The sequence below is a fragment of the Tiliqua scincoides genome, chromosome 14 (assembly GCF_035046505.1).
Source record: "Tiliqua scincoides isolate rTilSci1 chromosome 14, rTilSci1.hap2, whole genome shotgun sequence".
NCBI lineage: Eukaryota > Metazoa > Chordata > Lepidosauria > Squamata > Scincidae > Tiliqua > Tiliqua scincoides.
Window position 1 is genome coordinate 11,619,664 of NC_089834.1, and position 13,589 is coordinate 11,633,252.

Here is a 13,589-nt window from a genome sequence, read left to right on the forward strand (position 1 = left end):
GCCGTGGCGGCCACCTTCTGCCTGCTTGCCTGGCCATGGGCAGAGTGTGTGCCAGTGAGAGGCAGTGGAGATGTCCGAGGCAAGCTGCGGGCAGGGCGGGCTCAGTCCCAGCCTTTTATACCAGAGGCTTTGAAGCTGGGAAACATGGGAAGCCGGCATGGGCAGATGGCTGGTTTGGGCTCCAGCTGCTCAGGTCCTCCACACTTGGCACAGCCCAGCAAAAGGGAGGGCTGAGTTCAAGTCTTGCTTGGCCAGGCTGCTTCCTTGTTACCTCAGCTTGTTATCTGTGGAATGGAACAATGCCTTCCTCAGAGACTGTCTGGGGCAACAAATTTCCAGTGTTTTCACAGATGTCAAGTACCTGCTGAACTGCCCAAAGTGGCGTCTGCCTGTTCGCAGTTCCTTGATGAGCATCTTGGGCAGGAAAGGAAAACTGGTGACGGTCCTCTGTGTGTCCTGGTTTGTGAATTTCATCTTCAGGACACGACGCATGCTACGGGCACCTCCTGTCGCTCGTTTCCCTGCTGGAAGTAAAAAGCCCTGCTTGAGCCATCCCACCACACTTCCTTAGCTCTTTGTCAGATGCGTTTTGTGGCTTTCAGTCTCTCCTGGAATGAGGATGCTCAGGATTTGGAGCTTGTTTGGGTTAAGCGACCTGAACCATTTTGGAAGAAGTCAAAGCGTTGTGTACTCCTCTGTCCATGCTGAGTTCTGGTAGGGGGCACGAGGGGCAGCTTGCCTGTGGGGCCCCTGATGGACAGATCCTGGCCCTGATGGACAGCTGCTCCTCCATCCAGGAGGGGCTGAGGACACATTTCCAGGGCTGTGCCTTGGTGAAAGTGTTCTGATTCGGGATGGGGGAGTGTGTGGGTCTGCTGAAGAGACCCTAGGCATGGCCTCTGCATGGAGGGGTAGCTGTTGCTTGTAGCACTCAGTGAGTGATCCCAAAGCCTCCTCCCGAGGTCGTGGACCCAAGGCAGAGAAGTTCTTGGCAGAGACATCTGCTCCTTCCTTTCTCCTCCTGGATGGCAAGCAGGGGGAGGGTTCTGGCCCTTGGGAGGTGCAGGCTCCTCTGGTCCTCTCTTTGGAAAGCTGCTGCAGAAGAGCAGCTTCAGGTCCGTTGCTTTATCAGACAGGGAAGAGGAGGAGCTTTGGCCTTCCTGGTGGCCAGAGCTGGTTGGGGGCACAGACCATGAAAGGAGCCAGCAGCCTCCAAGACAAGCCTTTGCTCTTGGCCATTCTTGCCACCTTCTCCTCACGTGCACGTTCTGCACACATTCTTTCCCTCTCTGAGCTGCAGCTTGCAGAACAGGTGACTGAACCCATGGAAAGCCAGCCCTGGGTGGGAGGAGAACGCCCTCCTTCCTGGATGCAGGCCTGATTAGTTGGTCCTTTGGGCACCCCGTAGTTTATCTGCCCCAACCCAGCCAGTGAAGCCGTGGCACTCCACCCCCACCTCTTCCTGCGACCAGGGCCTGCTTTTGGCCTGTCAGGGGGCCCTCCACTCTGTGAGGGTTGCAGACCAAATGGATTGAGTGGGAAGGCCACTCTCAGCCACAGGACCCCTCTTGGCCGCTCTCTCATTGTTGCTGCTTTGCCGAGGACCGCCAGCCCTTTGCCAGCTCTTGGAGCACTTGACGCAAAACAAACATCCTTGCAACACAGCCTGGTGCAAGCCCTCTTCAGAATCCTCGGCCCCTCCATTAATCATCCTGTCAGGGAAGGAAGAGCCTTTGAGAGGAGACCTGCCAGGGCTGATGGGCTGGTGCGGGAGAGCCAGGCGCAGAGAAAGCAGTGGGGAGAAATGGGCTCCCTTCCCAACACTTGGCGGGTGGGGGGGGGTCGACGACTGGACAGACAGGCCTTTGCCTCTGCAGCTCTCTGCCATGCAGTGTAACATCTACTTGTAGGGCCTTTTGCTCACTGAGAAAGAAAGGCAGAAGAGAGGGGTGACTGAGAGGAAGAGAGGGCTTCTGCTTGGTCTGCGGAATGTGTCCAGACCCTGGGCAAGTTGGGTGGTTCTGCAAGCTGTCCTTGCTCCAGAAGTGGCCCTCTTGGCGGGTTTGGTGCGCAGAGCACTGACATCCATCTAGTGCTGGTCAGAAAGGCGGGAGATGAAGCTGCTGCTTCCTCTGGGGCCCACCACAGTGGAAGCAACATCTCCATCTCTTGCCTTTCTGGGTTAGAAGGTGTGCAAGAACAGGGAGAAATGCCATCTGGACGCAAGCCAAGGAAGCCTCTTGTGGGAGGACTGCTGTTTCTGTTGCAGCGTGGAGAGGGGAGAAGTTGTGTGTGCCCCGCAGCCCCTTGCCGCACAGCACGGGCAGCCTGATGTGCGGGTTGTGGCTGATCAGTGTAGCGCATAGATCACCGGCTGTGACCCCTTCAGTCATGACCCAGCCTGTTCTGTATTCAGAGGCCATTGTGAGGACAAAGTGCGCCGTCAGTGGGGAAGTCGGCCTGTGGCTGGGCACTCTCTGTAGTGGAGAGCTCTGTGGTGTGCACAGATGCACGGTTAGGTGTCCAAAGCAATATGTCAAACTGTCACAGGGGAGACTTGGTGAAAAAGATCTTGTCCTGAGGGAGTTGTGTGAGTAATGAGATGCAGGCCTGTGAGCCCCTCCCACTGAGGAGCGTAGCCCGAGGGAGCAGGGCAGACATATGGGGCTGGAGCCTTCAGCCTTGGCCTTCATCAGGGAGCTTCACGCTTGACTGGGCATTGAGGGCGAACGGCTGCTGGTCAGGCCCACGCTGAGCTGGGCGGGTCAGACTCTGACGCTGCCGGTGGTTGCGGGGCTTTGTCAGAGCCTCTGAAGAGGTGCAAGGGATGAGCCTTTGGGCCTCCTGCAAGATGACGTGGACGGCGCTGGAGAGGCCAGACTGACCATTGCTCCTGCTCTCGCGTTCCGTGTGTCTGGGCTGCTGCTGCGTGAGTTGTGAAAAAGCACTCAGAGCGGGAGCCTCGCAATGCCACATCCTTTGCATGTGGTGACAGTGTGAGATTCCTTCTTCGCTGGCGGGTGGTGTTTCTGAGGGACAGTTTGTTGGACCTGGCCAGTGCTGTCGGAGTTCAGAGGGTGAGGCGCATTGGGCTGCCGTTATGTTCCACCTGAGGGTAGTGAGTAAAAGGAGGTGAAGTGTCTCTGCCACCTCTAGTGGTGCCTTGAGCACCCTGGACAAGGACTTGCTGTGCTTGCCCCTCTTGTGCAGTTTAGACGAAAACTGGTTTCTGGATTGGAGCCGCCCCCATGCCGCCCAAGTACTCCTTGGACCCATGTGATCTTGCCTGCTTCTCAGGCCTGCTCCTGCCCAGGAAGGAGTGTCCTTGCGTGGCTTCTCCTCCGGGAGTGGCAGTGCTGGGAGGGGCCACAACAGCCTGTTGCTCTTCTTCAAAGCCTCCGGAGCATGGACCAGGCACCCTTGTTCTAGTCTGGCCTCATACTCAACCGGCAGTGGCATCCGTTCATTGCTGACCAATTTTGTGAAGCACACATCTTTAGATATGGGCAATTTGGTGTTGCGTTCCCTGCCGACTGGTTGGCGGCTCTAAATGTGCTGTTGTACATTGCTGGGGGGAAGTGGGGGGTGCGTCTGGAAGCATGATTCTAGAACCCTTGGTTTGGGTCGGTTCTCTCAATCAGAGGGAGACATCTGACAGAATGGCAGGATCTTGGGTAAATGTCCACAGTATAAGCAGAGCAGCCTGTTGGGAACTGAGTCTGGGGTTCTCCATTTTCACCCTCTTGCCGAAGGGCTAAACCTGCCCCAAGCCAAATCCAAGCGGAAAGGTCTGAGATTTCTGGCGTGGGAGCGCAGTCTGGGCCTGCAGGGCTGATCTTGGGGCAAGGACTGCATGCATCTCCTCTGCTGTGTATGTGGAGTCCCAGTGTGTGTTTGGGTTCATTTCTGACTGCTTGGCTGGTGAGACTTGAGGCAGGGAGCCATGGGAAAGCAACACAGGTTCCTGCTGCTGGGACGGGAAGGTTTTGTAAGCTGTTTTCTGCCGTACTTAGCGCTCTTGGGCCAGTTTCGCCAAAAGGCCGCTTTCCCTGTCTTCTGAGTAAATTATCAGGCTGAGGGAATCTACGGAGGAGGAGGACGTTCTGGGATTGGGGAGCACCCACTGACCAGAAAACCTGGCACCTTTGCATTTCCGATTTGTGGCTATGGATGGAAAAGAATCCTTCTGGTCAGCCTTGAGGAAGGGAGATGGTTTCCGAGCACTGCAGACCCCAAGACTTTGGGTTTCGGGGCAGGGGCTGCCTGCATGCTGCAATTCTGCAGGAGCTTGAGAATCTTGGCCATCATGTTCGCAAACCACCTTTAACTTTCTGGCCCCTATTTCTGGAAAAGTATGCTTGAGAGTGTGGGGCAGTTTGCATGGAACTCACACAGACCAAGCTTGGCGTTACCTGAAGTGTGCGTCTGTTGGAAACCAGATCTGAGATGTGTGACAGAGCGTGACTGATTCTGCACTGCTCCTGCGCCACTTCGCTGGCTTGCAGCTGGGAGGGGGCACACAGTGACGCTGTGCCATGGGAGAGACCAGGGAACAAGAGGACGGGCTGCAGCCATTTCTGTCCGGCAAAGTCCTGTTTGGCCTGGCATGCTGGTGGAATAAATTTTTCTGGGGGAGGGGGTGGGACATACTGTCACCCCAAGGTTAGATGGAAAGGAAAAATCAATCTTGCAAAATAGCAAAACTGTGGAATAAGTTATATAATATTGTTTTTAAAGTTTCCCTTTTCTGAATGTAGTTTGGCATCCCTTGACTCCACTTAGGAATGGTTTGTGTGGACACAACATTGTAACGTTCTGTGAGGAGAACCTGCAGCATTGGGTTATGACCTCTTGTGGCTTAGATGTCATAGGGTAGAGTGTGCCTTTGCTCTCAAAGGATGACTTGTAAGGCAAGTGCCTGCTTTCCTCCATGGAGATCTTGCTGTGTTCCAAGTGCCCTGCTAGCCTAGTTCCTGGCTTCTTTCCAGGCAGGGCGGGGGGGGCAGCATCCTTCCTCATTAGTGCCCCAGTGCCAACTTTTGTAGACTGCCTGCTTGTAACATGGTTAATTTCCAGAGCATCACCTCCTGAGCATGCGGCCTCTGGATAGTGGTGGTATCATCAAGTGTGCTTTTAACTCCCTTTAATAAAGGGATTAAAGACGACTGTAAGGGATTTGGGTTCTCGCACATTTAGAGACAAGGGACTGGAAAGCAGAAGTGCACTGTTTTCCTGAAGTTCTCTGACGGTAACCTCTTAGCAGGCAGACAAGATGTACTCCTTGGCCGTTGAAGCTGTCCCTCCTCTTCCATCAGGGGCTGGACATGACTGGTCCTCCATCTGCCTGAGACTCTGTGGACACGTCTTGGGATTTCTTTCAGCATTTCCCCTAGGCGCTCCTGATTCAAGCCCCTGCTTGTCGTTGTCGTTGTCCTTGCTTCAAGCTGACCCTAACCTCTCTGTCCACCCTTTGCAGCCCACGACCTCCCCCCGAGCAAGACCTCGGCCACTGCACAGACTGGCAACCACTTGCAGTGTCTCTCTGTCCACTGCACGGACGACATGGGCGAAACGAAGGGCCGGACTGCAGTGCCGACATGGAGATCCCTGCACTCGGATATCTCCAACCGATTTGGGACTTTTGTAGCTGCCCTGACTTGAAGAAGGGAAATAAGGAGCTGTTTTTCTTTTCTTTTTCTGTTTAAAGGGCCGCTTCTGCTAGTTGGACTATTTTTCTAGGTTGGTACCTGCTTAGCGGCATAGAGACTGGAAAGGGTTAATTTAAAATAAAGCTCACCTTCGGTTTACCCCCCACTTCTCCCACCCTGGTATGTTACTACTGCAGTTGGCCCCTGTGTTCTGGAGAGGTGCCTGCTTGGAGGACAGGTCCTGGGACTCTGAGCTCTGCACACATTTCTGCCTGGGCCTTTTCCTGCCACCTCTGCCCAAGTGGGGTGTGTTGCCTTAAGGCAGGCCGCTTCCCCTTTTCATGCTTTTTCTTTGTTCCACCCTTATGGCAGTGGGAGTCCTGATGAGCAACGCCAGGAGTAGGTGCCCCCTTAACATGAAATGGCCCCCGGGCGACAGTGAGCTCACTCTCTTCCTCCCTCCCTCCCTCCCAGCCGGCCTTTGGCATCTCCTGCCAGCCAGCCAGCCAGCCAGCCTGTGATTGCTCAGCGGAGGGTGCAGCCTTTGCTTTGTCCTTGCAGGGAGAGGTGAGAGAGAGAGTGGGGAGGTAGGGGGGAAGCCTACAAGCCACTCTCCTCCCTGGTCACCCTTCCCCACCCCCATTCTTGCTGCTTGGTTTCTTTTCTGCCATCCCCCATTCTTCTTGAAGGGGGGGGGACAGGCAGAGCCTCCCTACAAAGTGCAGTGCAGAGGCAGGGCTAAATGGCTGCAACTCTCCACAGGAGCCTGTTCCTTCCCATCACAGACCTGGGTGATGATGGCAGTGCATCCTTCCCTCCGTGCCACTCTGGCCACCTTGCCGAGGGGGGGGGGCAGGTGGAGTCCACCTCAGCCCTGCACTTTCTCTGGGTTTGTGACTTTGTGGTGGTTGCATTGGACACAGGCGTCTGAAGGCATGGAGGGGGGCTGGAAGGGACCAGGCAGGAGCAGTGCAGGCTACCTGGCCCCTTGACTTGGGCTGTAGGGCCCAGACCAACTCTCCCTTCACTGCCACGGAAATCTAAAAAGGCCCTGCAGATGAGTTGCTTCCCTCTGTTTGGGAATTGTTGGTTGCACAGAGTCCCGTTCCCCCCCTTTTCATAATCCACATGGTGAGAGTTTCTGGGCTTAGCATTGGGTTGGGGGTGGGGGGAAGGACATGAATGAGAACAAGCAGCCATGTGTTCTGTGGCCTCAGAAGCTGCCACCCTCCCAGTTCATGATGACTTTTGAAAGGCCACCTGGGAGGCTTGAAACTACTTTTGAGGTTTGATGCTGGCCATGCACTTCCACCCTGGACTGCAAGGGCTGTGTCCACACTTTCTCTTGACAGTGCTGTATCCGGCCGCAAGAGACAGTCAGGCGAACATGACAGCATGATGCTCAGACCCATCTGAATGCAGGGATCAGTGGGGCCGGAGTCCACACAACGTGTCGCGGATGAGGTGCCTGTGCTGGTGAGCTGAGGGGCTTCTAAGCGGCCTTGGAGTGCAAGTTCCACCCAGCCAATGTACTGAGCCCTCTGAATCTCCATGAAGGGAGGTCATTGTGGGTTTCAAAACAGCATCCCTGAGAGAGAGCCTGTTCTGTTTGCTGCGCCCTTTGGGGTGGCTGCTTTCCACCGATGGCCCCTGCTGCTCTTTCCTTTGGTCTTGCATTTCCAGGCCGCTTTGTTTTCCAGAGGTGATGAGTGTGGGACTAGAAAGGCAGAGCGGGCTGGAGGTCTCACTGCTTGGAGAGAACACCGTCAAATGCTTCTTTGCAGAGCCAAGCCCCTGGGCCTGCGAGAAGGCCAGCCCTTGCACCTCCAGGCAGGCAGCTTCCCTCAGCCTTTCCCGCACTGCTTCTGTTTCCCTTCGGGAACATCCAGCTAGTTTGCTTGAGTCCAGGCAAGGGAGGCCCACCCTTGCAGCCCAAGAAATGGGAAATTTTTAGCTTTGCTTTTCTATGAAATGATTTTCTTATAGTTCAAACCAGAGTTGGTGCTTTTTCTGCCCTAAACTAGACCACAATGCTCGTGGGCCACCGTCTGCCGCTTCTGCATCGCAGCCTGTGCGTCTGGCAGCAGCACAGCCATGGCAGGAGTCTTTCCTCCCGCCGTGCGTGGTGGCAGCGGTGGCTGCAGACCAGTGGTTTCAGAGGACTCCCATTTGTGCTGACCAGGTGCTCTGAAGGGCTTGACTCTGGGAGGGGGATCTCGGAGAGCAGAACCAATCCTGAGGCCTTGCTGAGCGGCTGGGTGGTCTGCTGACTGTTCTGGGCTTCGGGAACCACTGGCTGGCCTTGTCACCAGGCCGGGTCCCTCTCCTTTCACCGTAAGAATATGAAAGCATTTGTTTTTCTTTTGGGGGGGAAAAACAAAACTCACACACACATAAATTAGGCTGCATTGAAAAATCAGTACTGGACACATGAAATACCGATATTAAAAGAACTGAAGTAATATCATATATGAATAATAAAAATAAAATAAATAAAATGAGAGCATTAAAAAGAAACAGGCAGTAGATTAAAACCCTATTCAGGCAGCTTGAAAAAAAATGTTTTCCCTCCCATGGTTTTCAGTGCTGGGGGGGTTTACAGAACAGTCTGCTTTACAAAACAGCTGCAGCAAAACAATCACAGGGAAAATCTCAGCAAATCTGCAAGTGGCTTTCTGTGTGGTTCACACACCCTGGGCTGTGGAAGGAGGCAGGCTGCGGCCCGATATCAGAGTTGTCCAGGTGCTCTTGCAGAGGCCGTGCCTTCCCTTGTCAAGAGCTGAGCCTCCGATGACAACCATGAGTCCAGGCAAATTCCCTTGCTTGCTTCAGCAGCGGCCTGATTCCCGGCAAGCAGAGGTCTCCCTGTGCCTGGAGTTGGATTTCACCGCTTTGTTGAACAGTCTCCAGGCACATGAGCCAGAACTGCTCAGCAGAGTTGGTTGGTTCAGACATAAGCGGGGAACCTCAATCCACCCCTTGGAGGTACAAATTCGGTTCCAGGGGATTCTTCCAACGTGCAGTTTATCTGTGTCCACTACTCGGCATCTGTAGCTCTGAAGCCTGATTTCTAGAGCAAAAGGGTATTACTTGGTGCTGAATCTCAGTCCTGAAAAAGAAGTCCCTTCTCCCCCCACCCTTGCAAAACCCCTACGACGTTGCCAACGCAGTCTGACAAATGTTATTGCACATGTAAGATATTATTAATGTGGAGGGCAATCTGTAACCTTCCCCCTCCCCTCCCCTCCCCTCCCCTCCCTTCCTTTTGGAGCTTTTGTTTAAATTCATTTCTCAATGCTTGGTTGGAAGACTGTGACAAAAGCTCATGGAAAAGTGAGTGTTATTTTGTTTCTTTTTTAAATATGTAAAGTGCAGTCTTCTGTATTCATGCATATTGTATATATCTGTATATGTTTTACTGAGCAACTAAATAACAATAAATATGATGTTAACAGTGGTGATTGGATATTGTGACCTGGGTTTACACACACACATTTGGAGGGGTCCACTTGCTGGCCACCTTTGCCAAAAGTAGAGGAGGGCACAGTGAGTGGGGGATGGCCTTGTGGGCCCTGGCTGAGCCCGGCTCCTTCAGTCAGTGGCTACTGTGCTCAGAACTCACTTGACACACTCCTTCCCCCCAGAGATGTCCTTTCGCATTTGTGGATGTTCCAGCCCCCCTTCCATCCTGTGCCTGTTGCAGCCCAAATGTTTCCATTGGTTCTGTTATTGGTGGGGCAACCCTCTTGTTTTCCACCTGCGTCAATCAAAGGATGTCCTGTCAATGCTTTATCCTGGTTCTTTTTATAGATCTCCCAATATGTGTGAGGATCTCCCAATATGTGTGAGGATCTCATGCGTGCAGCAGTTACCATGGGATAAATGTGGCACATGTGTTGTTAGTGAGTAAAACCTGCTTCTTTAGAGCTGCTTCTCTTTGGAATCTGCCAGCTATGCCAGAGGCGGACAAGTGTCTTCTCTCCCAACTTGAAGATCCTCACTGGTCCGACACTGCCTCTGCCCATGTGTGTTTGTCCATACAACATCTTAAATACAGCAATGGATTGGGGCTCTCTCCAGCAAGCAAGTAATTAATGTTACTTGTTTTCAGTGGAAAACAATGCTTCCCACGAGCCGGAGGGGGAGAGGTCTTTGCTTGGAGCAGGGAGCCCCCCAACTCCGCTTCTCTCTCTCTCTCTCTCTCTCTCTCTCTCTCTCTTTATAATGCTGGGATTCTTCCAGCCTCTGCTTTGGGCTTGCAAGAAAACTTTACTGTGTAAATTTTCCCTTTGTTGGGAGTCTTTTGTTTAAAGCTCATTGTGAGCGATTTCTGGGGACGGAGGAATCCAAACCCCTGATGAATAAAATCCGGCACAGGAGCCTATTCTTCAGGAAATTCAGAGCTGGGAGGGAATCCCTCTCCTTCTTGGGGTGGAGGTGAGGGCTTGGGCCTTTTCCATTAACCCCCTGCTGCCTAACCCAAACACACAGCAGTGCTTGTCCTGGGGCATTAACCAAACAGGCCCCTTTTTGTGGTTGAGGGGGCTTGTATATGGCCCTGGAGAGAGCTGGCAAGCTGCAGAGTGGTGTGAACTCCTCTTGGGGGGTTGGATGTGATTGCAGATGGCCTGACCACCACGACATCTTACTCTGAGCTGTTATCTCAGTGCTCAGTGGCACCAAAGCCAAGCCAAGAGCCTTCTCTGGGGACTTGCTGCCTTTTCCTGGGAAGGCCCCAGCAGGCCCGTGAACAGGCTCTGTATCGGGCTGATGAGGGCAAGTGGCACCATCTGTGTTTAGTAGACCCTTCATCCCTGCAGTGCTGCTCTTGGGTGAACGAAGAACCCCTTCCCAAATCTCTGGGGCCAGTACACCGTGTTCCTTGGCTACTCTGGGACCGTTGTGGCATAGCGACCGCTTGTCGTCGTCCCCAACAGACATCCCGGTGTATGGCTTAAAGACGGGACCTTTGGGCTCTTGGGCAAATGAAGGGGTCCTTGAAGCAGACCTGGGAGCTGGCTTCTCTTCCTACACTGTTCCTTATGGGAGCATGAGACTCTGTCCCTGGCAAGTTGAGTTGCTGTGCTTTGGGGCTGAGCTGGTCACTCTGCACCTGTTCTGCAGAGTTTGGGACATTGAGGTCCTTTCAGTACCTGTCCTGTATGCAGGAGAAAATGTGCTGGAACTCCGCAGGCAGGCCCAAGGTGGGTCTCCTGGTTTCCCATAACAATGTCATGGTGTCCAAGTGATGGCGCTAGGCCTCCAAAGTGGTTCCGTGAACTGCCCTTGGCCTGTGACATGATCTGCAGGTTTTTGGTCTCATTTGGTCCCATCTTGCGAGCTGCTTTGCTGTGGTATTTATGAAACATGGGCTAGGAATAATGAGGAGGAGTGAGGTCCAGGCCAGGACACCGGATAATGTCGCTCCCGAGGTGCAAGTTGGCCCCCTCCCTCTGCCCGGAGGCACTTTCCACTCACCCCTGGACTTGAGCACATGGCAGTGTAGTATTTATAGAGGTTACTTGGCTTGGAGTTCAGCTCTTGTGGCAGGAAGGCTGGAGAGGGTCCAGCTGAAAAGTCACGGTATAAATAAGCTCCTGAGCAGGTGGCTCCTAATTGGGCATGGGCTGGAGGAGGACCCTGGAGACTATTCTGAGCGCTGGCTTGGGTAGGCAGGAGGCTGGTCGCCACCGTGCCCTTCTTGAACAGCCGAGAGGGAGGGGAGGCGGCAAAGGTGCCAGGCCCTCCTGGGCCTCTTGGTGTATCCAAGCCCTTGGCCAGGTGGCCTCAGTGGGCTTCCACACTGCCAGTGTTGCTCTCTGGTGTAGGACGGCAAGGCTCGGCTCTCAGCCTTGCTCTGAAACCAAGACTGGAGCCACTGTGCGTCCTGTCCGCTGTCACGTTCTTTGAGAATGTTAAGAAAGAGGACTCGCTTTTGCTCCAGGGTACTCTGGGAGGTGCATCAAAGACGTGCCACAAGATGGAACAATGAGATGGGCAGAGAAGTCTCAGAATGTGCCATGTCATCACTCGGAGGACTGGAGAAAAGGAGGAAGTCTGGCAAAAAGGAAAGTCAGTTGGTTTTCTTCCCTGCTGCAGGTGGTTCACTGCCCTTCCCTTCCCTTTCCCAGCCTTTCTGGCTTCAGGCGCACTTCTCAGCACCTCTGAATCCGCCTCCTGCCAGGGACCCAAATAAGCATCGCCACGGACCAGCTGGCTTCCGAATCTTCTGCTGCCCCAAAGCCTGTGCTCCTCTCTCTGGCCGTGCCACCTCGATCCCAGCTCTGTACTGGGCTCTGGCTCACCAGTACTTGCCCCCCCAACTCTCTGTGTATGAAGATGAACTCCCCATAAATTGGTTTAAGTAATGCAGTGAGAGAGGAGCCCTTTGAGGCCTGCAAGGGGTGCGTGTGTGCACCTCTTCTCTGCATTGGAAAGGGTCCCAAACAGCACACAGCTCATAACCCTGTTGTGAGTTCACAGCTTGCTGGTTCCTTCTCTTGCTGGTTCTTTGCTGGAACCCTTGCTGGTTCCTTCCCTGATGAAGAAATATAGAGAGACACAGGAAGGTGCTGAACCGCAGCCAAGGTTTATGAGGCAGACATGCAAGAATGGCTGAAAGTTAAAGGAAAATGTATTTATTACAACACTTTTCGTGGGCAAGTTATCATTTTGTCAAACTTTATTAGAGAAAGTAATTAATGGGCTGTAAAAGGTGCCAGTGCATAGCCAGGGGAAGTGCGAGCCCCGTGCAAATTGGCACTTGGGAGATTTATGGACCCTTCCCACCCCCATTTATTAATATGGAGACTATGCAGGACATCTGTGATACCCACGAGGTGGAGCCTCTCTGCCCTTATGCAATCGCCACAGGCCGGGGTTTGAGCAGTAGCCTGAAGGCCAGGTGCTCTTCCCTCACCGATGCTCTGGGAGGTTGAGGCCCTGCATGCCAAAAAGAGAAGTGTTTCGGAAGCTGTGCCTAGGAAAAAGGAGGACTCCCCCCTCCAATCGGCCAAGCAGCACATGGGGAAGGCCTGACCAATAGCGTGTCATAGCAGCGGGCTGCACCCTGTCATGAAGCCTCCTCTTGCTAAGCAAAGTTTCATGCCAACCCCTGTGCAGACCCCATGCTGGAGCACGTGGTCTTCTGGGGGTTCTTCAGAAAGGGGTGGAGATGCGCAGTCCATGCCTGATATTTGAATGGAAGAGGGTGAGGTGTAGCAGGCTTGGGCCAGCACCCACTTGCGCCAAGCTGTGCCAGTGTGTAGAATGCAAGGGTTGAAGGGGTCCCGGTGGGAGCCCTGGGACTGAAAAGGGTTCCATTCTCTCCCAGGAGGACCGATAGAGGAACGAACCCAAAAGGAACTTGGTTGGCAGCCCCACAGCTGTCCATTGGCTCAGCAACAGTGGCAATCACTGAGGTCCTGGTGGAAGCAGAGGCCCAGAAGCCACCCTGCTAGCTTCCTCTAGGCCCAGCAGCCCAGCCTGAGCTCAAGAGGCACCCCTCTCTGCGCTCAGCTCCTTCTGATGCTGCATTCTCAGTCCCCGCGGAACCAGACTGCTTGAAGTGCAGAATGCCACCTCCCCATTGCTTGGCCTGTAAGAGTAGCTCAACATGACTGTGGCGGTCAGGGCTGCTCCAGACCCCCTCACCAATGGAGGCAGCATTGCCATGACCTGCCTACCTGCCTTGGCCTGGGTCACAAATGCTGCTGGCTCCCAGCTCCTGTGAGCAGCAGGGCCTGGATATCTGGGTTTTGATGGCTGAAAGAAGGGGCTTCCTCTTTCTTTCCCCTGCAGTAACTGAGAGATTCCCCAGTTAGCCGAGTCTGTTTCTGTTTGGAGAACGTCTCTGTCCGAAGTGAACTTGGCAGTTTCAGGAGCTGGTCGCACAATCACTGGGCTCACAGCTGGCAACCACTGGCCTGTTTTCTGGCCGCG

At 54.0% G+C, this 13,589-nt stretch overlaps 1 protein-coding gene across 1 annotated transcript in view; it reads left to right on the plus strand.

Annotated features, from left to right (window-relative positions):
• Positions 1 to 8,895, plus strand: part of MN1 (MN1 proto-oncogene, transcriptional regulator) — a 30,455-nt gene extending 21,560 nt beyond the window's left edge. The window contains exon 2 of the mRNA XM_066609977.1: positions 5,477 to 8,895. Within this exon, the coding sequence (XP_066466074.1) occupies positions 5,477 to 5,661 (185 nt within the window). The 3' untranslated portion in view covers positions 5,662 to 8,895. The remainder of the gene's footprint in view (positions 1 to 5,476) is intronic.
• Positions 8,896 to 13,589: the final 4,694 nt, after the last annotated feature.